Here is a 25,965-nt window from a genome sequence, read left to right on the forward strand (position 1 = left end):
TTACCAAGTATAAAGTTTGTTTTATAGCTTAAACTCAACCATAAAGTTATCATATTCTTTCCAAGCTGCAAACGTTTACAACTACATCTTGATAATACACATATGGATTTATTATTCCTTAATTCCTTAATATTTAGATTAATTCTGAACAACTTTAATGCAGCTTCTGCCCACAGCTTCTATATAAATGAAGTATTTCTTTCTGGCCAAAGGCTTTTAAGAACTTGAATCACTGCTAAAGCCGCCATCCATTAGTGAACTTCATACCTTGCAACGACTAACGGTAAAACAACCCCCAGCAAAAAAAAAGACAGCCAAAATGTACTCGACTGCATGCGAAATGGCCTAAGGCCAAGCAAATGTTCATTTCGCAAAAATTTTCATTTCTCAAGTGCTAAAAAAGCAACCCCAACCAATGAGAAAAAAATTGCCAAAAAACACACATGAATATTAAAAAACAATAATAAAAAAATATAGAAAAAAAAACATAAGCTATAATATTTGCTTTGTTCCGAAGGGCTGGCAAATATTAAAGGCTTCATTTCGAAAAGTAAAAAATTTCGAATGTAAAATCAAACATATGAATCAGAAATCATCTATATATATACATATATTTGTATATATGTATGTCTATATATAGATTAAAACCCACAATTAAAAGCAGCCAAAAAAGAAAGCCTAAAAAAGCAGAGTTTTTCTTTTTCTATACATTTTTTTACTTGGGTCTTCATTTCAAAATTTTAATCAAAAGTAGTAGCACTTCGATTGATATGGATGACAAGGGATTTTATTTGGTTTTTTATTTTTATTTTTATTTTTATTTTTATTTCTTGTTGTTTATTTTTTGGCTAGCCAGGATATGCTCAGAGCAGACAGCAGAGCTGCCTTCTCATAGAGAGCTAAATACACATACACACATATACGTACATACATATGTATGTATGCTATTTATATAGCCATAATCCATCCATCCACACAGTTGGCCAAAAATATGCACGGACTACGTCAACAAAACAGACATGTGAAGCGTACAACTGGCCGTTTGCTATTTCAATAACGGTAAATACGCGACGGAACATGTTTTGGGAGAGAGAAAAACACGGCAAACAGGGCGTATGCGTTATTTTTTTTACAATTCTGTTTTCTTCTTAAATATTAAAACATGCAGCTTTAAGCAAAAATTCTTAGTTAAATCTCCATATATATATATATAAGCATAAAAAGTTTCTAAATATATATAAAATTAAAAAATAAATAAAATTAAACAATATAAAATTTAAATTTAAGCTGAGTGCTTAAGAACTCTGTCAAGGCTATGAAGAAATATATATACATACATACATTTATACACACTTATGTCTTGTCACACACACACGAGCACATTCAATCAAAAGGGTCTACACATGTCTCGGCTAACGGTTAAAAATGAGCTGTCACAGCTGACAACCCGTAGGCCGTAAGCAAATCTCATATCAGACCCGAACCAATTACTGACCTCACACAATGCGACCGCTATAAAATCTATATACACATAAGTACATACATATATCACTTATATATAACCTACATACATACATAATGTCGAGAAGAAGCTAAGCTAAATATGCCGGCTGTGCGCGCGCCTTACGCATTTATATTCATTTAATAAGACGCCATAAAACTGTAGTAAAATATGCTGTAAATGAAATAGTAACACACACACACACACATACATAGCGGCATACATACACACATTGACAGTCAGCCTCACACACACACACACACACACACAGCTTGACAGACAACGAGACGGCCCATAAAAAGGTGGCGCGCATCTTTTGGCCTGCCTTCGGTCTGCCTGTGGCCGCTTTTCCGGCTTTTCCGCATTTTCCACTTTGCCGCCTTGTCGAAAGAAAAAATCAATGCCTGCTTTTGGGCGTTTGCAAAACTGGCTTTTCTGCCACACAATTTTGGCGGCTTATTAGGCAAACGAAAGAAAAAAGAAAAAGGCAGCCAAAGCAAAAAGGTAAAGGAAATTTCATTGTCTGTCTCTCTATCTCTCTCTATCACTTTCTCTCTCTGACTCCGTTTAGCTGTCTGTTGACTTATTGATTGTCAGCCAAATTAAGTGCGTCCCATTTAAGGTCAAGTTTTGGTTTCCTTTTGCATGGAAGCTCAGCATTTGCTTAAATCTTCAATTTGTATGAGCGCTCTGAATTTGTTTAAAATGTAAATGCGAGGGTGGGCTGAAAGGTTACTACATATTTATGAAAGTATACTTGTTCATATACATACATATCTACATATGCAGACATAGATGTAGCTTAAATTTCGATAATGATAAACTTTTTTTCACGTCGCCCTGATCAAGAATGGGCTCTGCCACGCCTCCTTTTGTGTGCTACATGCATTTTAGCATAACCGGCTTTTATTGGAATCAGGATTTAATTCAAATTTAAACTAATTTAAAATTGTTTTTTTTTTTGTTTTTTTTTTTAATTTTGAAATATTTTAATTTCTTATTCCCGATAACCATTTATTAATTTATCAAATTAATAAACAATTTTTAATCTACACTAAAAATCGACTTACTTTTCTTTTAGCTAATTTGAGTGATGCTTTAATTTTGTTTACATTTTCAATTTGTAATTTAATTTTCAAATTTTATTTAATCATTCTCATGCTAAAAGTTTTTTTTTCAATTTAAAAAGTTTAATTACTGAAGTTTGTTTAATGAGTTTTATGATTTGAAAAATATTTCTATATCAATAGATTTTCTATAAGAAAAACACCCCACACCAATTTAAGCATACGTCTAAGACTTATGTGTAATTGCAGTTCCCGTTGCATTTACTGTCAAAATGAAAATCCAGAAAATTCCATCAAAATGAAAATTATACAAATGCAATTAATGTACATCTCTTCTAACTTAATTCTTAAAGATTTAGAATATATGAAAGCTATATAGGGAATATCACTTACCATCGCAGGATAACGTGACATCCGCCAATAGATCCGATTTGAATAGATTGGAGAATGTGATTGCCAAGTTGGACGAGTAACTGTTCCATTTAAGGCAAAATTGTTGTTGTGGATCCATGTTGTTGTTGTACTTGTTCCAGTTGCTCCAGTTCTAGTCGTAGATTCGCTGGATGGATCAAGCCAAGGCCAATGGAAGCTTTCGCCGCTGTCCACAAGTTGCGGACGTTTCTTTCTTTAATATACTCCAAATTAATAATTGTTTTTCTTGTTGTTATTGTTTTAAATGTAGTCGTTTTGTTTTCAATGTTGCCAAAATGGAATTTCGTCGAATTGTTGCTCAGCCGTTTGTGCATAAAGCAATTTTGGCCGCAACCAATTCTTAGCCAAAGGGAATTTTGCAATTGTTTGTTGCGTTTGTAAAGCGTGAACGACGTCCGCTGCCTGCGCATGTAATTTGTTTTATTTATTTATTTCATTAATTGTGATTTACTATTGATGTATTTTATTTTATATAACTGTATATCCGTATTTCTTTTATTTATGATTTGTTTATTTTGGTTGCCAGTTGAAATTCAGGACGCGCACTCCGAACACGACAAATGCTGCAACGAGAATGACGAGAAAAATTGTTTTGGATTTTTGATTAGTGAAAGATGAATGCGTTAGTTGACATAACACACATACAACAAAAAAGGGAAAGGAAAAGCAACAGCAATAATACATACACACACATACACACACAGGGAGACAGACTCAAGAAGACAAATTCAGTGCCTGCTTTGCTTTTGCCTTTGCACTTTCTCAGTAAAATGCAACAACAGTAATCAGTAGTCAGCATGTAGTCAGCAGGCCGCACCAGGCATGCAAAGCTCGCTAGCATAAAGCTCTCTCACTCTCTCGCTCTGACTCTCACTAGCTCTCGCGCTGCCTTCGTTCAGTTTTAGAAGCTTCAAATTTCAAAGCAAGGCGAAATCGAACGTAATGCATTTGTATTTGTAATTCTATATTGAGGACGACTGCGAAGACTGCGAGGACTGTGACGACGGTGACGGCGAAGGCAACTGCGACTGCGACTGCGACTGCGGCTGCAGCATACATATTTCCGTTGTTAGCGGCAAGCAGCCAATTTATTAGAAATTAATCGAGCATTTAGTATGCCGGTGTGTGTGTGTGTGTGTGTGTATAGCACCCAAAAGATATATGATTTAATTCCTGGAATTAGGCGCCGTCAAGATGCAACCTCAACTTTTTATTTCAGCTTTTCATGCTTGTTCGAGCAGTGAGCATGGAGTATATTGATTGTGTGCAATATTAAATACTTTGGTGTGAATTTAAATTGATATTAGAAGATTATTGTCAGGGTTTTCTATGCCTATAGTATACATCATAGCATCATCATATGGATATTAATTAAATTTAATCGAACATTTTAATATTTGGCGTATTTCAAGTAACATTTATAGCTACACATTTTAAGCGCAATCAAAGTCCCCCGCTTTTCCCTTTTCGCATGCGCCTTCGTAGTGGTCAGCGTCTACAGTTACTCTACGTTCGCGCTCTCCCTCTCTCCTTTTCTATGCTTTTGCGTGCTTAGCCTTGGAAGCGCTGCCCAATTCACAATTCCTGGAAACTGCAGATGATGGACAGCAGCGACTGCGGCTGCGGCTGCGGCTGCGCGTTGCATGGGATGCGCTTTTTTTCCTCGAATTTGTTTAATCGTTAGAAAAATGCGACCGCGTTGCTTTTGACTTTATTTCTCGTTTTTTTTTCTCTCCTTTTTTGGTTTGCTTGCCTGCACCCAGTAAAAGCAACAGCAGCAGCAACAGCAGCAGCAACGGCAGCAGCAGCAGCAGCTACTGCGACATCGCCCCGCCCCGCAGCAGCGGCTTCGGCTGTGAATTCGCCTTTAGCTCTAACAAAATCAACGGTTTCGTTTTGCCACGTTCAATCGTTGGCCCCCAGAAAGATATCGGTAAAAAGCTATTAACAAATTCCTGCGAAGTTTGCAGTTGTGGCTGGCCTTTTTTGAAAGGTTCCAGCGAGCAGCGGCAGCCGCAGCAGCAGCAGCAGCAGCAACAGACAGCGGGAATTTATAATCGAAGGCTTTGTGTGTGCACCTATGTGTGTGCATGTGTGTGTATGTTTCTGTGCAAGGCTTTGGTTATAACAGTAATTGGCTTGTGCTTGAAAATAGTGAGTTAAATAAAAGAGCCGTGTTGGGAATTACTTCAATTGAACTAGTTACAACCAGATTACTCGAGAGTCGTCTAAAAAGTTGTAACGTGAAAAAAACAAACTATGTTTATTAATTTTAATTTTTAATTGTGTTGGTAAATTTTAAAAATCATTAAAGTAACTAAAATCATATAGACTTCTTAGGTTTTCCTCATCAAATAAATACCATCTAAATCCTAAACAAAACTCATTTCCCGCATACAGACCAAAACTTCCTTTACAGCTACCTCACTATCAATAGTCTCATCCTTGAAAGTTTCTTGGTCTATGTAAAGCTTTGCATGTGACTGTACTTTACTTTGGAACAACAACAAAGCAACATAAAATGTGCGCAGCTGCATTTCAAATGCTTTTTACCCAAAACTTTTGAATTACACAAACAATACAACAACAACAGCAACAGCAACAACAACAGCAACGACAACAGCAATAAAATAGAGCAAATTCCTTGAGATCAGCTCGCCTTGATTCAGTTTTTGGGCAGCCAAAAGACGACACCTGAAGGCAGCTTTTTATTGCTGTTGTTGTCGAGTCGAGTTGAAGGCAAAATAGCTCAGGTATCTCTTAGGCTGAGCGTTGAGGCAAAAAGCAACGCGTAAATCCTTTACACACACACACGCATGAGAGGAGTTCGTTCCTGGAAGACGCACACACAAAGACGCCGAACTGCTTGTATTGATACCCATTGAAAGGGAAGGGAATAGGGTATATAAGCTGTCAAGTGGTAATATGCGGAGTGCAGTTGTCTATGTATACATATATAGAACAGACATACCCTTACAAATGCAGTTCTGCAACTTTTACTGCGCATTGCCCAGTCGTGCATACCCTACTACAGCTCTCTCTGTTTCTAATATACTATTATTGTTATGCTTGTTGCGTTGTCTTCCAACTGGAACAGGAAGATCTTCCCATACGCAATTCGGGGTTGTTTCGCTCCCTCTCTCTCTCGCTCTCTCTGGCGACGCACTTTGCAATCAACAAAAGAATCATAAGAAAAGAAAAGAGGAAGCAGAGAAAAAAATCCAAACAAATCAAATTACGCAATAGCCACAGTCATAGCAGTCGAAGCTGCATTTGCAATCTCCAAAAATAAACCAAAATTGATCGAAACAAAACACGAAAAAAATAAATAAATAAAATATTATATTTAATTGTTATATTTTTCTGGTATTTCAACTAATTGACCTTGTGCACTATTTCGATATGACAAAAAAAAATGTATATAACAATATTATAAACACGAGTCATTTCTCAAGCGTTGCAGTTCATGAAGCGAGTTCTCTTGCCGTCTCGCTTGCACTCGTCTCTGCGCCTTGTCTCCCCATCTCTTTTGCTCGCACTTCAATTTGATTTGAATGTCAATTGATTCAAGCAAATGACGCATTTCATTATAAGCTGCCAGATTTGTGTTCTCATTTTCTTTTTCGGCTTCATTAACTATTTCTAAAATTTTACAAATATATATATTTTTTTTCTACTTATTTCTAGCCTCTTCCAATCGTCGCTCGCTTTGCTGCATAAGATAAAATAGATTTGAATTTTAATATTTTCTCACATCATTCGATTTGTTTATCTACCGCCTCATCCCTGCCCTTGTAAAACCGTCTACATAATAGGAACAGTAACACGGATAACATCACTGCGAACACAAATACAAATAGTAATGTCTCCAATAGCTTTTTCATATCATGATAAGTGAGATCCGCCTCCTCATCGAAATATCGATAAAACAACATTTGTTTTGATTTTGAAATTAATGTTTAATAATTTGTGTACTAAAATATTTTACAATTTTCAATATTTTGATATAGAATTCAGAGTAAAAAAAGATGATGATTGAATATCGAATCGTAGAGTAAAATAAATGGAGAGCAGAGCTGAGTTGGTGTTTAGAACAAGACTGAGAATCGAGTAGAAGGGTTTGTCATATGCAAACATTTCTACTACTATTTTCCATATGGCTAATATTTCTACTACTATTTTGCATATTACGTTGAAGTGCTTAAGAATCGTCGGTTAGAGTAGACGTCAAAGAGATAATTTAAGAATCGAGTAGAAGAGCACTACTCATCACGTGTGTATGAACACCGCTTCGATTTGGAGCTCTTTAAAAGTCAGTCAAGATTATACTTGGCCATAAAATAGAAATTCATAATAATCTAAAAGTTAAAATAATTAATAAGTCGAACTCGTCTACGCTAACCCAAAACGGCTTTACGTAAATCAGAGACTAATTTTAAGAAAATATTTCCTTATAATTCAATTCCCAACGACTTTTTGCTGCTCCAAGCTTTGAGCTTTTTGCTTTCGTTAATGTGGACCAGAAATCTGAACTCATTCAACAATTTGGAGCATTCATAAAATGTGGGCGTGACTACATGCCGAGTCTCTGCTCGATTTTATGCTTGATTACGCTGGGGGCTCGATTGCCGCACAGTTTTCAACAAACTGTCAAACAGGATCGCTGTACTTGACAGTCTGTGCAGACAGACAAACAAGTTTCTAATACATACATATACATATAGTATGTAAGTATTACACATGTTGCATATGCGATTTCTGGAATTAAGGTGAATAATCTCCACATAATTTGTCTAAGAATAGCGGCGAAAACAAAGCCATAACCAAAGGCGCGAGTGCAGCTCGAGAGTTGCCTTTGGGGCCCACCCACTGCGCTTGGCATTGCATAAAATGGGGGGCGTGTCAGCCATAGGGGGCCAATTGGCGGATAAATCATTTGGAATTATGTCTGCTCTTATGGCATGCCGCCAAAACATGTCAAAACATCATCAACAATGCAATGGATTGCATATTGAGTAACTCGAGCCCTCCAGCATAACCTGTTGATAATAGCACACATGTGCATATATAATAGTATGATATAGCATCTATTATGTGAATTGAATAATTGCAGCTGACGTTGCAGTTGAAGGGCCTGGCACAGGCTGCTTTGACATAATATCTTAGTTAATATTTGGCATATGCAATATGCGATAAGGTAAACAAAATGCAAAAGCGTCAAAAGAAAGAAAATATCTCAAGTCGAGCTAGATTTCCCCCAAGTTAAAATCTCGTTACTCTTACAGTGAAGCAACATTTTCATATATATAAGTTTATTTTTTTGTAACTCTTGAAAATAATGCTGTTGCTGGAAATGCAAGTGCATGGTAATAAATGATGCTACAGTCAGACAATGTAAATGAACGACATTTCGGGGTGTTTTCCGCTACGGTGAGCAGAAGCCGCAATGCGCTCAAACATTGTGTGTTAATGTAGATAATGATATATATCTTTGAGATACGCTTGCCATGACGCAATTACGAGCTGTAATTACGACTGCCAGACTTGGAGTTTGTTATTGTTTTGGTATTACGCAAACAAGAATCTAAGCACATTCCAATCAAGAGCCGAGTTAGAAAGAGTCGAAAAAAAAAACAGAGATCTATTATAATAATAATTAGCATGGGAAATTGGTTCAACCCTTTGATGCACTTACAAAATGTGAATCTGAATCTGAATTCGAACTCGAGTTAGTTTGCTTCTTTCACTGTGGGAAACTGCTCGAGTCGGATAATGCATAGTTACCTGCAAATAGAAGAGAAGAGAGAAGTGTATTAGTTGTGTAATCTGTGTACAGTAATGAAAAATTAAGATTAGTTTAACACAAGAACTAGTTCATTGCTTTTGTAATGCTTTTCATTAATATTCTGAATTTATTCTCTCTGTGAACATATACTAAAAGAATCATATATGCTGAATAAGCAATTAGAAAGTAATTCATTCTTTTAAACAGTTCTTAGTTCAAAACTTAAAGTTAAGTCTTAAAGTTTTTAGAATTGGAAATACTAAGTACGCACTTTTGATAAAGCAGTTTTAACTGTAGATTAGTTCACATGAGTGAACTTTTGTGAATCAGTTGTTAAACAGATTTAAAAGTAAATTTGTATAAAATGAGCAATAAGTGAACTAGCTCATGTGAGCGAGCTTTTAGGTAATAATAAGTAATTAATTATTGTTCATTCTTAAGCTGCAAAATTTATAGCTTTAAATCAATGGTTTTATAATTAAAGATAGAGAAGCTCAAAATGAAACATAGTTCATATGAGCGAGTTTTTATGAATCAGTTTATAGAAAATGTGATTCATATTTAGGTCATATTGTAAAATTTTAGGTCTTAAATAACTAAAATTTATTTCTTTTAAATGTAAACAAGCTCGATAGATGAACTAACTCATTCGAGCAATGTTTTATGAACTAGTTTGTTGTTCAAAGCTCCATATGTAGAGTTTTTCAGTTCTTATGCCTAGACTTAGGCAGGTTCAGCAAGTAAACTAGTTCATATGAACGAATCTTAATGGACTACAGGGAATACAGTAAGACTCTAGCGGTGCATATATCTGATATACATCCTGCTAAACGTAAACATATCTTCAACTCATCTGAAACTTTAATAGAGGGTTCCATTACCTTCACCCTTGACCCTTGTGGCGAAACCTGTCAGTTGTAGCGACACCACGTGTTGTGCCTCGTCTCTCTCTCTCTCTCTCTCTCTCTCTCTCTCTCTTTGGGTGTGTGCATTGCTCAAACCCAATTAAAAATGTCAGAGAAAATGGAAATACCTGTGAGGTAGTTAGCAGTTAGCGCACGCAGTAAATATTCATCACGCCAAACCCGAAAGGCTGAATGTATGTGATGCTGCGTCGCTGCCCGCACTTCAAATCGAAAGCTGAATTCGAACCCCGAGACCCGAATCCTTTTCACAGCGCGTCACACAGTTTAACTTTTCATTTCGCGGCTGAGATGGACAGCAAAACGCAGAACTCGGACCAGAGGGGGTTAAAAGGGTGATCGGCTGGGGCGGTGGAGCGGAGGTCGCTCTGGGTTGGAGCTCTGTCTGTTGCTTATCAGCTGGAGACAGCGTGGAATGCATTGTGAACGTGGAACAATTGCGTTTGTATGTTTTCTCTCTCTCTCTCACTCTCTCTCTTTCTCTTTGGCTGACGAGTCAGCAAAATTAAAAAATAGGCAGAGTGGGTGGCTTGGTATTCACAAAAAAAAAAAAAGAAACAAACAGGCTCAGGCACACACATCTTTCTCTCCTTCTCCCTCTCCCTTTCGCTCTCCCACTCTAATTTCTGCTTTTCATTCTGCGAATTCAAATGTCACACAAGGATCGAAAGGTACGCATGGCCAGTTTGGCAGGCAGCCGCCGTCGACCACCCCCCTACCCCCCCCCCCTCGAGCATGCCCTACTCCTGCTAAGTCTCTCACTCTCTGTTATCCTTGCTTTATTGCAAAAACACACACAGAGCACAGCAAACGAGCCTGGACATGGCAAACAGCAGCTGCTTGCCCGCTGCTGAACGGCAAAATCTAATAGAAGTAACAGGCGGGCAGGCAGACAGTGAGCCGAGTCCTGTTCGAGTCCTGGCCGCATTGAACAAATGCCTAAAAATGTCACTGCGAGCCGCACGATAACTACTCTGAATTGTGGGCGGTGTGTGTGTGTGTGTATTTTAAGGGGGCGTGGCCGGGGCAGAAACAGCAGCAGCAGCAGTTGGCGCTGTAGTTGGGGCAGGATACGTTCAGCTGCACAGTTACCTTAGCATCCTGCTGCTGCCGCTGCTGCCTCCCCAATTTTTTTTCTCTCTCTTGTTTCAATGCGTCTGGCGGGCGGCTCAACTGCGTGAGTTGGTGTGTGTATTTTTATTGTATATATCATTGATGAATATGCCGATAACAAATCTCAATCAAATGTCAAAAAGGTAACAGGCAGGCAGGCTGACTGGCTGGCAGGCCTAGACAGACGCGAGCGCTGTCCTGATTGTCCTCGCTGTCCGCGCTGTCCGCGCTGTCCTTACATGCGGTAATGTTGCAATTTTCACGCAGCACACGTGGCGTATGCGCAATTGTTTTGCCAGCTGTGTGACACGCAACTGCCTTACAAGCAATCTAGCCTACACTCTCCTCTCTCTCCCCCTCTCTCTCAGTGGTTGTGACAGCTAAAATTGTCTTTTCGATTTGCAGGCTGTCAAAAAGTTTAAGCAGCCATTGAGGGAATACCCCTGTTAATATGCATTTCATGGCTTTCGCTCATGTTTTATGCGGGCTGAAACTGTCAAAGCGTCTAAGTTGATTAACGAGAGCTAATTGAAATGGCTGCCAGATGTTAGGCTTTCCAAATGTGCGAAAATGTACAGTTATGTAATGATATAGGACTATATAGGCTTGTATAGCTTAGTTTGATAAGAGTCAAGAAGAGAAGACAGAGGCGAGAATAAATACAGAGAAGAGAAGACGAAGAAGAAAAGGCAGACAAAGAGAGGAGTACAGATAAGAGATAGGAGATAGGAGATTGAAGTCACGGGAGAGTAAACTAAAGTTGAAGAAAGAAGAACAGATAATTGAAATTGAAGATGAAGGAACAGAAAAGAATATCAAAAAAGTGAAATAAGTGAAATTTAATGGGAATGACAAGAAGAGAGACAAATCTTAAATTGAAATAGAAGGCGACAGAAGAGACAAGAGAAAGTAGATAAAAGAAGAGAAAAGCTAAAGGAAAAAGAAAAATTAAAGCAATAGGAGAGAATGCAAAATATGAGAAGAAAAGAAAGGATAAACTAAGAAATGGAAAGTTAACAGTCCCCTTCTCTCCTTCTCCTCTCTCTATCTCTCTCGCTCTCTCTCTCTCTTCTTCTCTATCTTTCTATCCACCCCTCCTCTCTCCCACACCCACTCACGCATTTCCCATTTTTGGTGCATTTATCCAGATTTGCCTTCACTTTCAATATATTTCCCATATTGTTGTCCATTTCCCAGATATTCCAGCCCTCAGCTTTAATACGGATCTGAAGTACGACGCTTGTCAGGGGCTTTCAGGCACTCAGCCGCTGCTCTTCAAGTGCTTCATATAGAGAGGCTTAGCGCACTAATTGACAAGCAAGCAACAATATTTACGTACTCCAAGTCCAAACATTCTAATCAAATGCACAAAGGCTAAGAGAACAACAACAGCAGCAGCAGCAGCAACAACAAAATACAATAAAAATACTAACAAAACCCAAAAAATACCAAAAAGCAATGTGCAGCGAGGAAAAAAGAAGGCGGGGCATGAGGCTGGCAAACAAAACACGAGGCCTATCTGCAGGCTCACAGGACATGCAGCTGTACAAGAAGCCATTCGAACAAAACAAAACGGCAAATTCATCAAAGTGAGCCCCACTTCCATGACCCCCCCCCCCTTCTGCCCCCCTTGACCGACGCCCCTGTCTGTCTAACTGTCAAAATGCGTCGAAGCGAACATCATTGGATTTGTGATTGAACGAAAAAATTTCCATACATTCGACTCTTTTGCTCTTGTGTGATGGGGCTGGGGTGGGGGGCTTTCGGATGAAAGGGGCAGCTTTGTGGAGCTTGGTTTCATTTGCAAAATGCATGCTGGAGTGATAATATTAACCACCCACTCCGATCAGCCTAAGCTAAAACCTTCATTAGTACGCGCATTGCCTAACGTCGAGTATTTGAACGACGTACCCCCAAAGCTTGCCCCAGTCCCTGCCACACCTCCTGCCTCCTGCGCCATTTACTGAATTTATATTTAGGGTATTGTAAGTTATGCAGTCGACTGATTCGCACAAAACGTCAACAAAAAACCAAACCGTGGACAGCGGCCACTGCGAGTGGTTTTCCCTGTACGATTAAGAGCCCCTCCAACCCCACTGCCCACCGCCTAGCCGTGTACAATTTGATTTGGCTACAGCGTTCAATAATTGTGTAAAGCGTTTTCAGTTTTACATTTCAATCTTAATTTAGTTTTTGGCACAACGTTTGCCTAGCATTGTAAACGAGTTGGCCAAAAGGATAAGGCTTATGGGGGCGGGGGGCATGGCACGGGGCTGCATGGATGTATTTATGGGGGAGCTTCGCTAAAAGCCAAATTCGTTATTTCTGTCCAGTTGACTTTTTGGCGTTTTTGTTTGGCTAATGAAGTTTGTCATTGAGCTTTATTTAATTTGCAGCTCTTTGATAAGGGATCGAAATTTGTTTTGGATTGACGTTTTCAATGACCGTTCGACAATAACTCTCTTCTGTTATGTTCTGTTCTGTTTGAACTCTGATATTGAGCCACTCTTGAAAATGTCAAGCTTTTCGTTGGCAAATCAGTCGATACAAAGCGGGAGGTTGTCCTATGGACAGCGCTGCGATTAACTGCAGATCAAATACAATATTACATTTCTCTCCAAAATTATGCACTTTTAAATATTGAAAAACTCTATTGTTTTCTCTGTGTATATATAAACCTAAATTCTATGTTTACTTAAAATATATTTAAAAACTAGCTCTTATATCTTCTGAAATCGACGCGTTCATACATACGGACGGACGGACGGACGGACGGACGGACGGACGGACGGACGGACGGACAGACAGACGGACAGGGCCAAATCGACTCAGCTCGTCGCCCTGATCAAGAATATATATACTTTGTGGGGTCTGCCACGCCTCCTTCTGCCTGTTACATACTTTTAACAAAACCATTATACCCTGATTTCCCATTTTCAATGGGTTCAGGGTATAAAAAGTTATATTCTTCCATTCAAATACGTACGTATTTCTTTACTTGCTTATGTATATGTTTTTATTTCTGTTTTAATATTTACTTTATTTTAATTGTTTTTATTTATTTTTTTTTACATTTACTTTTATTATTTTTTATTTTTCATAAATTAAAGAGTTTATATTTTTAAAAGTCTTATTTAATTTTTTATTCTATTTAATTATACAATTTTATTGCTGTTTATATATATATATATATTTTTATTATTATTTAATTTTTATTTAAGTTTTCTTAATGTTGTTTTAAATATAATTATTGAAAAAATAAATTAGGATTTTTTTTACATTTACATTTATAATTATTTATTTTATTTTATAAGTTGAAGGTTTTAATTTTAATTTAATTTCTTATGTTTACTTCTGTTTTATTATTTATTAATTCTAATTAATTATACAAATTTTTTTAAATATTATTTTTATTATATTTTATTTTTTAAGATATCCCACTATATATATAAGAGCAAGTCCAGTGGACTATATCCTTCTCCCTTTCTCTCCCTCTCTCTCTCTCTCTCTCTCTCTCTCTCTCTCTCTCTCTCTCTCCCTCTCTCTCTTAATCTTCAATAAAGTGTTTTATGGCCAAACTAACCAATAATTCCCTCACTCTCTCTCTCCTCTGTCTCCTTCTCCCTCTCTCTCTCTCTCTCTCTCTCTCTACACACATTCTTGCAGATGCGTTCGACTCACACTTCAGAGACAACACACACTCAGGCCAGCACAAGCTGTTTGAAAGGCCATTACTTTAATCGAATTTCGTGAATTTCAGTTAATGAGTTCAACAACAACAATTGAGAACGTGAAGGAGTGGGAGGGGCAGCAGTGGCAGCAGGAGCATAAGGATATTGCAACACGCCTCCTGTGCGGGAATTTAATAAACTTCAAAACACGAACATTGAAGGGGTGTGTGAGTGTGTGGGTGTGTATGAGTGTATTGGTGTGTGCGAAAATGTCTAACAAACATGCAATTAAGTCGTTAATACTTCATCGATTTAATACGCGCGGACAGCAGAAGCACGAGGTCCTGACTGAAGGATTAAAGCATTAGCGCGTGCCAAAAAGCGAGAGAAAGAGTTAGATAGAGACAGCAATAGAGATGGAGAAGTAGATAGAGCGGAAGCGGAAGTGGAAATGGAAGCAACGATTGCAGACGTTTGATTAGTTTGTTTTGCAAGGCAGCAAACACAGAGAAAGTTAGAGAGAGAGAGAGAGAGAGAGAGAGAGAGGAAGCGGAAGTGAGAGAGAGTTGGAGAAATTGTGATATGCAATTACGATATAAAAGTTAAACAAGCTAGCGATACGCAGGACTAAACGAACTCCGGCAAGGATATGGCCAGGATTTTGAACATTTGATTAAAAACGCAAACAGCCGAATTCTCCATTTCTACATATGTATATACATATAGCCCCGGTATTATTCGTGGGCATAAAAAATTAACAGCGACGAATGTCCAAAAGCAAATACAAACACAATTCAACAGCGGAGGTCCACCTGTCTCACCTGTAATAAAGCACAACAGACGAGCACAAACGCACACACACACAGACACACTCATATATTGAGCTAACGAGCAACACACACACACACACACACATAGACACGCACACCCGCATCTCTCCAACTGCCTCACGCTGCTCACGTCGCTCTGCGTAAAAGGTAAAAACCAATCAAGAGCATCAATAAAAGGCACGTCAATCAGCATGTGGGCGTTGTTAGGTGGGGCGTGGCATAGGCTCAGCCTGTGCCATACAAAGCCTCCCCCTCCCCTTCCCCCACCAGCTCGCCAGCCCAACCCACCTGCTGTGCCCAGCCAGCACGTAAAAATCATATTTCCGTGCTGGGCTTTTGTCTAGGCATTGGCCCCTAGCCCCAGCCTCACTTTCTCTTTCTCTGCCCCCTCTCCCACGCCTCTTGCTCTCACTCTGTCATTTGCAACGCGGTTTTTAGTTCAGTCAAGCTGTCATATCGACGCTTTTGCATGCCAAAGATTTCGCTGCTGGAACATTATAGAGCAGGAGCCAGAGCAGCAGCCGGAGCTAGAGCCGGAGCAGAGGAGAGTGCTTCTGTCTGTCAGTGCGTCTGCTCCTGTGCGTCTGTCTGTTGGCCACATATCATGATTTTTCAATAAATTCAACGGCCAAAACCGGCGGCCACTTTGCTCATTGAATTTTGACGAGTGACAAAGCGAGTGAGTGTGTGTATGTGTGTGAGTGTGCGTGAGTGTGTGTGGGTGTGGGTGTGCATGTACCAAAGGATGATCTGTTGCCATAGACGTAAAGCTCAACCAGAGGCAACTATTTTTTTTAAAGAGCTCGCCAGTTGAGCATTGAGGTTTGTTTTAGAGAAGTTGAAAGTGTTATAAGACTTAAAGCCGAACCAGCTTCGATCTAAATATTATATACAGTTTAATAATCTCAGCTATCTCAATTTTACGATAATAAAAGAGAAAAGTCCATTATGAGGCCAATATATTTTCTACTAACTCTTTTCCTATACGTACTTTAAAAAATAAATACAATAATTTATATCGATATTTTCTAAAAGTATATGATCTATTCAATTTCAGTCGAATTCAGTCAAATATCATTGGAATAATCATCTGTTCATGGTTATAAAAGAAGAACATTGTACAAGGTAATTTTCTAGCTTATGCAGTCTGGTCACACTGAAGAGCTCATTCTCTCTCCTCTTCTTCTTTATACCTCATCTAGCACTACTGCTTATGTGTTGCGAAATATAATATATACATCCTGATAACTAATACTAATTTAGCTAAGAAGAAGAATAGATTTTAAATTCCCAACTAAATTAATTTATTTAACTAATATATTAATTATTTAATTTATGTCTGAATAAAATTTAATATAATTATTCTTTCAATATTATTATTATTATTCAAAATAAAAAAAACACATTTTTGCATACTTTGTATTCCTTTATATTCAAGAAAGTTATCAGAAAGATTTTAAAAATTATAAACATATATTTTTTTAATCCATGTAATTATTATAGCAATCATAATCAACTGCAATTTCTTTCTATTCACAATCAGCTCACATGATATTTAAGCTTAATTTTGTAATACAAAAACATGCCACGCCCACTCAATAGCAGCCCCTCCGCTTTAATGCTCAACAGAAACAAAAGACGGTCGTTAATCAGTCGCCGGCTGTTGAAGTAATATTTCAGCGAAGCGTATCAAGGACTGCATAGCGAGAGTGAAAGGGAGGGGGAGAGGGAGCTAGACAGGCGAGTCACATGTCCAGGCGGCAAGCAGTATCCAGCCACGCCCCCTCAGCCGACGCCCACTCCGCGAAAGCGCACGCATTGCTGCATTAATGCGTATGGAAAACAATTTTTTTTTATATTTTGATGGGGAATAGAAAAAGTTATGAATTTTTGTCGAGGGTTGCAATGCACGAGTGTGTGTGTGTGTGTGCGTGTGTGTATTGACAAGAAGAAGTAGCAGCGCGAATGCGCGTATTCGCGTTTCCAATGCAGATCCTTTACGGTAAGCCACATTTTGCGTGTCTCAGTTGACGCGGAAAAAAAGCAAAAAATAAATAAAAATATGAAAATATGAAAAAAAAAAATCAACAACAAAGAAAATACTTTGGGTAAAAGGGTTAAACGCATGGGTGTAGGCTAACGCCACACGCATGCAAAAAGAGGGAATAGAGTTGGGTTACCGGAGGGTTTCCTCTATAGCAATACTCCACTCGAACTCCTCCTCGTCTGGCCAACAAATTTTTGTTTTGCATTTAATCAGAAAAAAGAAATGTGGGAACAAAATCCAGCGAAACTCCCATTTTATTAATGAAAAGTCAAGTGATTTGCTTTAAAATGGGCGTGGCACACACGCACAACTCGTTAGGGGTTGTCACATAATAGAGAATCCGGGAATGAGGGACTGAGCTTGGGGAGAGACGATGACGACCTAGACAAAGGCTTTAAATATTGCGTGAAATTTATGTATTTGAAAAATGAAATTTGCAAAAAAAAAAAAAATTAATAAAAATGTTATGTGGGTGAAGAATGCAGAAGCTTAAGAGAGAGAAAGGGTGAGAGTGAGAGAGATAGTGAGACGAAGAAAGAAAGAGGAGAGAAAAAACTAAAGATATAAACATAAATATAATAAATATAATAGAGAAAGAATGAAGAAACGATAAATATAGTAACAAAGAACGATATACAAATACAGTTGGCAAAATCATCAGAAGCAGAGAAGGTGAGGGAGACAAGTAGATATATAGAAATGAGGATATAGAACGAGACTTAAAGATAGAGTGAAAGAAAAATCAAGAGTTAGAGAGAAAGGACAAATAGAAATAGATAGACGCTAAAATGGACAGAGACAAAAAGCTCGTTAGAGAGAGGGAGAGGGAGAGAAATGCACAAAATATAGGACTCTTTCTCTTTCCCATCTATACATTATAAATGTTGTCTATGTTCTTTGACCAATCTATATATCTATCTATATATATAAATATGTATATACTTCCACTATAATCCTATAGCTCAATCTTTGATCAGACTTTTGGTTGGCTGCCATTTCAGGCTCATTTGCTGCGTGGCCAAATAAACTAACAATTGCCTGACACATTTTCAATTAGGGGGAGCCACATAGCATCCCCACTAACCCTTATCAAACTGCACACACACACATAGACACACGCGCATTCACACGCTCACACACGCACACATACATGCACACGCATACTCAGTCGCATTCAGCAGTCACGTATTCACAATTTTTGGGTGCCCAAAAACTGTTTTTGCGACGCTGCATCCCCACAAAAAAAAAAAAAAAAAAAAAAAATGTTTTGGCAGCAGTTGCCGCCGCCTGTGCTCAATTGCCCAGCAGCAACAGCAACAGCAACAGCAATGGCACCAACAACGGCAACAGCAACAAGGACATTAAGGACAATGCGAAATTTTGGCTTGCCTTAGCTCGCAAGCTTTTAATAACAACAATTTTTATAGCCGCTGACGTCATTGCAAAAGGTCCTGGAAGGCGCATATATATACAGACTTGGGTGTATACAGATACAGATATATGTACATGCAGTACAGTATTGCCTGCCATTGTGCACTTTATTCGAAAAGTAACTGTTCGGCTGAATAGTGCATACCATATACACATATTTATCGTAATTTTAAAGAAAATTAAATTGAAATTGAAAAGCTGTTTAATCTAATAACAATTTAAAAAAAAAAATATATATATATATATATATATATATATATATATAATAATGGAAGAAAAATAAATATAGTTTAAGAATATTGCTATATATCAAGTTTCTAAAAAAAAAAGTATTAAAAGAGTAAAAATAAAAAGTCAAATGATAAAATAAATATGTATGTATTTTTAAGTGTGACATATTAAATATTTACCTATAAATGTGTATGTATACATTTTTAAGTATGGCATTAAGGCATTAAATACTTACTTATAATAAAAAAATTAAAAATGCAACAAACAAATATTAATAAATATTTTAAAATTATTTACATTTCCTTAAAAAGATATAAACAAAAAATTCATATTGAAAAGTAAGAAATTAGAAATTATTTAATCTTACATATATTGTATATTTAAAAAAAAAAATCTAAATGAACCTGAATTTTGAAATTTTCATATGAAATAAAATGCACAAAAAATGTCGAAAGAATTTTAAAAAATTTAAATTCATATAGCTTTAAATGAGTATAAAAATAGTCAATAAAAATACAAATTATATAAATTTTTGTTACTTCCATAATAAAGCTCAGAGCACAAGTGCACTTTTTAGGCTTTACTGTACTTTTATATATATTTTGCTATTGCTTTTGTTGTTTAATGTCAAATTCTGGTTTGTGCGTAGCATTATTTTAGGCGCTTGCATTTGCGCTCCCTGCGCCAATTCGCTCACTCGCTCGCACTGCCGCACTCGGCGCCCACACAAAACGCGCTATTGCTGCTTCTGTCTCTTTCTCTCTTTACATTCAGTGCACGTTTCTTCAGCCTAGCTGTAAATTATTGTGTATACGCCTGAGTGCGCCAAGAAAAAAATTGCGTGCGGCATGAGTAATTAGCACGCACACACACACACACACACCAATACTACTGACTCACTTACACTCTCTGTGTCTGCCTCACCATCTCTCTCTCTCTCTCTCTCTCACTCTTGTACTAAATAATTGCCTAATTGCATTAGCTCTCAAAATTATGCTGCACTTGTGCACTTCAAAGCCTATGTAACTCTACACTTTCACTCTCCACAAACTGAGAGAGACAGAGAGTGAAAGAGAGAGAGCGAGAAGGTGGGAGACTGTGGCCGAGTGGGAGCGGAGAAGGCAGTGGAGAGTGTGCATGTGTGTGTGTGTGTGTGTGTGTGTGCGGCTCTGTCAATATTTGGCAAAAACTGGGTGACAATTCGCTGCACAAAGTGCGTGCGTCTGCAACCCCCAAATGCCAAATAAAAGAAGTTTATGTTGCTGCCGCTGCTGCCCCGCCCCCGCCACCGCCCCTCAGCGCTTGCTTAGCCACCCTTAAGCACAAAAGAAAATTGATTTTTCCGCATTTATGTGCGACTGCCTTTGGCTCAGCCTCTGTCTCTGCCTCTGCCTCTGCCCCAGTCTCTGCTGCTGCTGCTGCTGCTGCTGCTGCAGTCTGCGTTTTATGTGCGTTGTGAGGCCTTTTTCCCAAACTTCTTTGTACATGGGCATAAATTATGTGGCTCCTCTTTCTATATATACAAACATATATATTTAAAGGCATATATATACATTGCTTGTTGGTACATATATATGGACCATGTCCAGTGCTCCTTGAGTTTGTATTGTTTCCACACCTTTACTTGGCAGCTGATTTGCAGCACACACATACACACACACACACAGAGGCTGCCACTGGGATTACTTGGACAGGTCCAATGAGCTTGAAACTGTCCTGTGAATTGGAAATGTGAGAGTGAATTGTAAACTAAGCCCAATGTCATGAAAGTGTGCTGCGAATATGGAATGGGAAACTGATTTGTAAACTAGAAATTGTTTTCGATATTTTATGTAAAAATAATACGATAGATAATAAATAAATTTGCATATCAAATATGAAATAGTTAAAGAAATCTAGTAAAAATAGTCCATAGTCCATATAATGCACTCCTGTTCACTTAAAATATTTAATATATAATATATTATATATCATACATCAAACTCCATATGCCATTGACCGTATCTAATTATTCCCAGTTCAATATTTCAAATTTCAATTTAATCATTCTTTCATTTCACATTTCTAATTCTATATTTTATTATCTACTCTTGTTTACATTCATTTTAATACCTATAAAATATTCAATTTTGACTGTATGTTCAGAAATGCATATCATATGTATGCAAAAGACAACCATGGACTTATGTATTCCCTAACAAAAAACATTCGATAAACTGAAGTAAGCAACATTATTAAGGTAATACATTGCCATTGAAACCCGCTTTGGGTGAAGGCGAAACCCAAATCCATCCTCAAAACAAATAATAACAACTCCAATTCCAGTCTAAAACACCTCTTTGGACAGCAGTCAGGCGCTTCATGCAGCTTCGGCTTCAGCATTGAAGAAACCGGTTGAAGGATTTTGTGAAAGCAAAAAAAAGGATGTGGAAAGTGCAATTAGTTCGCAATGTTAGAGGCAAAGGGTCTGGCAATGGGAGAGGCACACGCCTGTCGCATCAGCAGATTTTGACAGCTTAACATGACAGAAGAAGAAGAAGAAGGATATGGGAAAAGCAACCCTTGCCACATGCACATTGCAACAAAGATGCGCGCTTAATTAACTGAAAGAGCGCAAAAAAAAACGAGGAAAATCGTTGTTGCAAGCGCAGCATTGTTGCACTTGAGGGGTTGTTGTTGCCGTTGCTGCTGCTGCAGCTGCAACATGAACAAGGATTAGACATATATATATGTATATATGCATGTATGCATGTATTTCTGCACACACAACACGCGATATGCAACCCCTAGCCAAGGCACTCGACCCTTGCCCTGCCTTGTGCCCGAGGAGCAGGAGAGGGTTGCAACTGGCTTCATTATCAGCAACGTGCAACGCATTTGCAGCACGTGCCCAAAGCGAGAGCCCGGTGGGTGGGGCAGGAAAAGCTGGATAAACTCGTCGAGCAGAGCGACAGGCGCCCGACTCCGTCCGAGATTTTTCACCAAAAGGTGGTTGCCAACATTTTACACACGAATTTTCTTCAAACGAAATTGCATTCTGTTTTTCCTGTTGTTGTTGCTGCTGTTGTTATTGTGGTTGCATGTCCAAGTGCGCACCACTGTGTGCATTCAGCTTGTTGAACAATTGGTGGTTGGGTGGTTGCCATGGCTGACTAACATTTTGTCCAGCCAGGGGGAGAACTTAACAAACTCAAAGTAACTTTTGCCAGAGTTGGGAGTTGGCATATGCTTACGCTTGCACAATGATGCTGCACAGTGTGGAGGGATGTGAATCGCACAAAATCGATAAGAGCTGAAGAAAACACCTACAGGGTAGTCGTTATCCTAATTGCTAAGCAAATTAATAGTTACCTGCAATGAAAGAAGAGAGAAACGATTAGTAATGCATTCACAGAAACACAGTGAAGAACTTAAACTTTAGCTAATAAGTTTTCATTTTATATTCATTGAAATTTTGAAAAAAGAAGTAAAATTAAAAATACACACATTATTTTGCCCACTGTAGCTACCAAGATCTGCTCCCCCAGCGCCATCCAATAAGAATTAACTGCAGACCCGAAGCGCATTGCAGACAACCAATGCGCATTTTACATGCCAATTAAAGCTTAAATCAATAATAACAACAACAATTTACTGAATAGTGCTCGTGTCACGATCTATTTACATATATGCAAACACTTGCCAAAGGCATCCAATAAGAATGCACTACAGACCCGAAGCACATTGCAGCCGACCAATGGGCATGTAATGCCAATTAGAGTCAACGGCAAAAATAACAACAACTATTTAACGAGCAGCCTTCGTGCATTGAATAAATGCAAAAGCAAACACACAGCGACGCAACAACGAAGCCGACAAATTAAAATGCACAGCGCTGCACGAACTTGAAACGACGAAGCGAAAAGCGCATGCGAATAAATTGCACCGAGTGAAGCAACAACAACCAGCACAGTTAGCCGAAGTGCCGCCAGACGAACCAGCTATACTAAGCGATCGTGCAAATATTGCTCTCGCTCTTTCTTTCTCTCACTCTCCCGCGCTCGAGCAGTGCAGATTGTAAAAAAAAAGCTGCACACACACATAGGCATGCAGCTGGTGTGCACTTCTGATTGGACGCATTGAAATGCGCAAAAATGGCGTTTAGCTAATTGGCATGCGAGACAGATAATTCACTTCTGATAAAGTTGTGCTTTAGACACGAACCAGACGGGGCAGCAACAATGCACGAAACAATTGTGATTTAAATTGTAAATGAATTCATTTTAGATGGGAAACAGACGAGTTGAGATAAAAAATGTCGCAAATTTCTTTATGAATAGCTAATTCATATCTCTCCATATACGCGAATAAAATTTAGCACCTGTTTGTCAGTCAGTCAGATATTATGATTGAGTGAATGACTATCGGTCAATATACATACATTCATATGTATTTGCGTACGATTATTGCATAACGGAATAACAGAAAACAAACGTCAGAATGAATGGCAACAACAACAAACAAGTAATAACAAATTAATACAACATTATTAAATATTTGCGTGTGTGAGTGTGCTATCTGCGCACGTATCTGTTTTTTATAGCCTTTATACATATATATTTATATACTTCTAGGTTCTTTTTTTTGCGTCTTTTTTTTTATGAGCACTCGCGTGATTTCCGCAAAATTTAACCTACATTTTGAATTTTGGCAAAAGCGAAGCATAGAGAACAACAAAATGAGCAAAAAAAAGTGCAGGCCGCGATCGTTGTTTCTCTCCCTCTCCCGCTCCCTCTCCATCTCCCTCTCCCACTCCCTCTCCCTCTCCCTCATGGAAGTTTTTTTTCTACGTAGGTTCCATTATTAAGTTTTATACATACATAGTTTATTTTTTTGGGCGAACTTTCTAAGGCAAATGCAGGCGTCGGCGTGGCGCTGACTCAGTTGCTGTATATGTGTATGTGTGAGTGTGAGAGAGTTGCTTTGTGTGTGCCATGCGCAGCTGAATTAATACATACACTTGTACCCGACTGACACACACACACACACACACACACACACACACACACACACACACGCTCAGAGCCGAACAAAGCAAGCTCGCGGCTCTCCGCGAATATCAAAAGCAAAGCAAACAGGCGTCCAAAATACAATATACATACATATCCACGTAGATATGTACATATATTCGCATACATATCGACTTCTGCATGTATACATACATACAAATACACACATACATATCTGCAGTCACACACGAACACAATCGGCATATCTTGTTTGTTCTAATCACCAATACCAGCGCACAGCGAAACAAGGTCAAATGCAGTTATTTGCGCGACGACGGCGACGGCGACGCGACGACAGCAATTCGGCAATAGCGAGAAGAGAGAAGCATAACAAAGCTTCGTAGAGAGGCTTGCTCGACTCGCGAATGCCCTGGGGATCGATAGTTGTTATGCAATTAATTATTGAGATAAGCAATTGCAAAAATTATTGTTGATATTTCTGTCAAAATTTACCGCTATATATTTATAATTCTATTTTTAGCCAATGTTTGCCATTAACGGGAATTACGATTGATAAGCTGACAGCTAACGTAGCGCCTATAATGACCTACATATATACCGACTACTCCTAGGGTATGCTGAAACTGATGAAAACGGTTTGTCGCCTGGTCGCTGCATATTTGCGTGTGTGTAGGTTGCTATGTATGCATGTGTGTGTGTGGTTAGTTACTGTTTGATTTATCTTTTCCGTTGTTGTTGTTGTTGTTCTTACTTTACTGCTGCCGATGCCGCTGCTGCTGCTGCTGTTGTTGTGCAGCCTCTGCGCTTGCGTTGCCAGTTTTTGTTGCGTTTATTTTTGTTGTTTTTTTCTATCGTCTTTTGCCTTTTTCAAGGATATTCGGCGCCGCGATGCTGTTGTTGTTTTTCTTCTCATTTGCTTTTTGCAATTTGTATGCTGTGCGTGTGAGAACAGCAACAGCAACAACAACAACAACAACAATAACAACAGCAGGAGCAGCAAAAGAGATGCGCGTGTTAGTTAGTCAAAGGAATTCCAGGAATTGATCGCGCAAGCGAGAGGTGAGAACAGAAACTTCAAGATCTTTCCATGAGTGGATCTTTACACATGTAGGTGTGTGTGTGTGTGTGTGTGTGTGTATGTTTTGAAGTGTTTGTTGTGAATGCGAAATTGAATGAATTGAATAAATGCGCGCTTTGCACATTGGCATCAATTAAGCAATTAATGCATGTGAAATATGCAAAATATAATTTTTATTTTTTTTTTTTTTTGGCTTGTTTTGGAATTTTGGACTTAGCGGATTGACCTTCAGATAAGAGAGTTATAACAATGCACTATCGATTTAACATATAATAATATTCTTTAGACTTTAGTTTAAAAGATGTTTTTTCGAGGAGATGAGTTCTAAATGCAACTGTAAAAAAAATATTTAAAAAATTGAAAAATATTTTAAATTGTTGTTTACTTGGTTAAACGTATTGCCATAAAAAATCATATGGATTTTCAAATAAAATTGTTTGAGAAATACGTCTTAGTAGTTTAGGAATTTAGCGGGACATAGTATATGTACATATGTATGTATAAACACATATACATAAATGCATACATAAACACATCAGCATAAATCAGAAAGCATTATGACATCTTGCATAACTGCAAAACTTTGCATGATATGAAAATAGTTTTTAGTTTTAGAATAATCTAAAGAATTTTGAAATCTGATACAAGTATCTTTAAAAATACATACATGTATAGGAATATACGAAGATATTATTGGTACACTGTATGGTATAAGTACGTTTCTTATGCAGTTTCTTACAAAGAAGCTTTTCTGTTTATGAATTCCCAGAAGTAGAGCCATATAGGGGAGCCATATACAAGTGGATGATATAATGCTATTCTTAGTAATGAAGGTTAAAAGTACCTG

At 38.1% G+C, this 25,965-nt stretch overlaps 1 protein-coding gene across 1 annotated transcript in view; it reads right to left on the reverse strand.

The window, feature by feature from the left end:
- The window catches only part of LOC108611275 (Chronologically inappropriate morphogenesis), a 59,991-nt gene that overhangs the window by 5,830 nt on the left and 28,196 nt on the right, over positions 1-25,965 (reverse strand). Inside the window, exon 3 of the mRNA XM_018003802.2 lies at positions 2,962-3,563. Coding sequence (XP_017859291.2) covers positions 2,962-3,079 — 118 coding nt within the window. The 5' untranslated portion in view covers positions 3,080-3,563. The remainder of the gene's footprint in view (positions 1-2,961; positions 3,564-25,965) is intronic.

This window comes from Drosophila arizonae, chromosome 3 (assembly GCF_054131065.1).
Source record: "Drosophila arizonae isolate 15081-1271.41 chromosome 3, UAZ_ARI_1.0, whole genome shotgun sequence".
Taxonomy (NCBI): domain Eukaryota; kingdom Metazoa; phylum Arthropoda; class Insecta; order Diptera; family Drosophilidae; genus Drosophila; species Drosophila arizonae.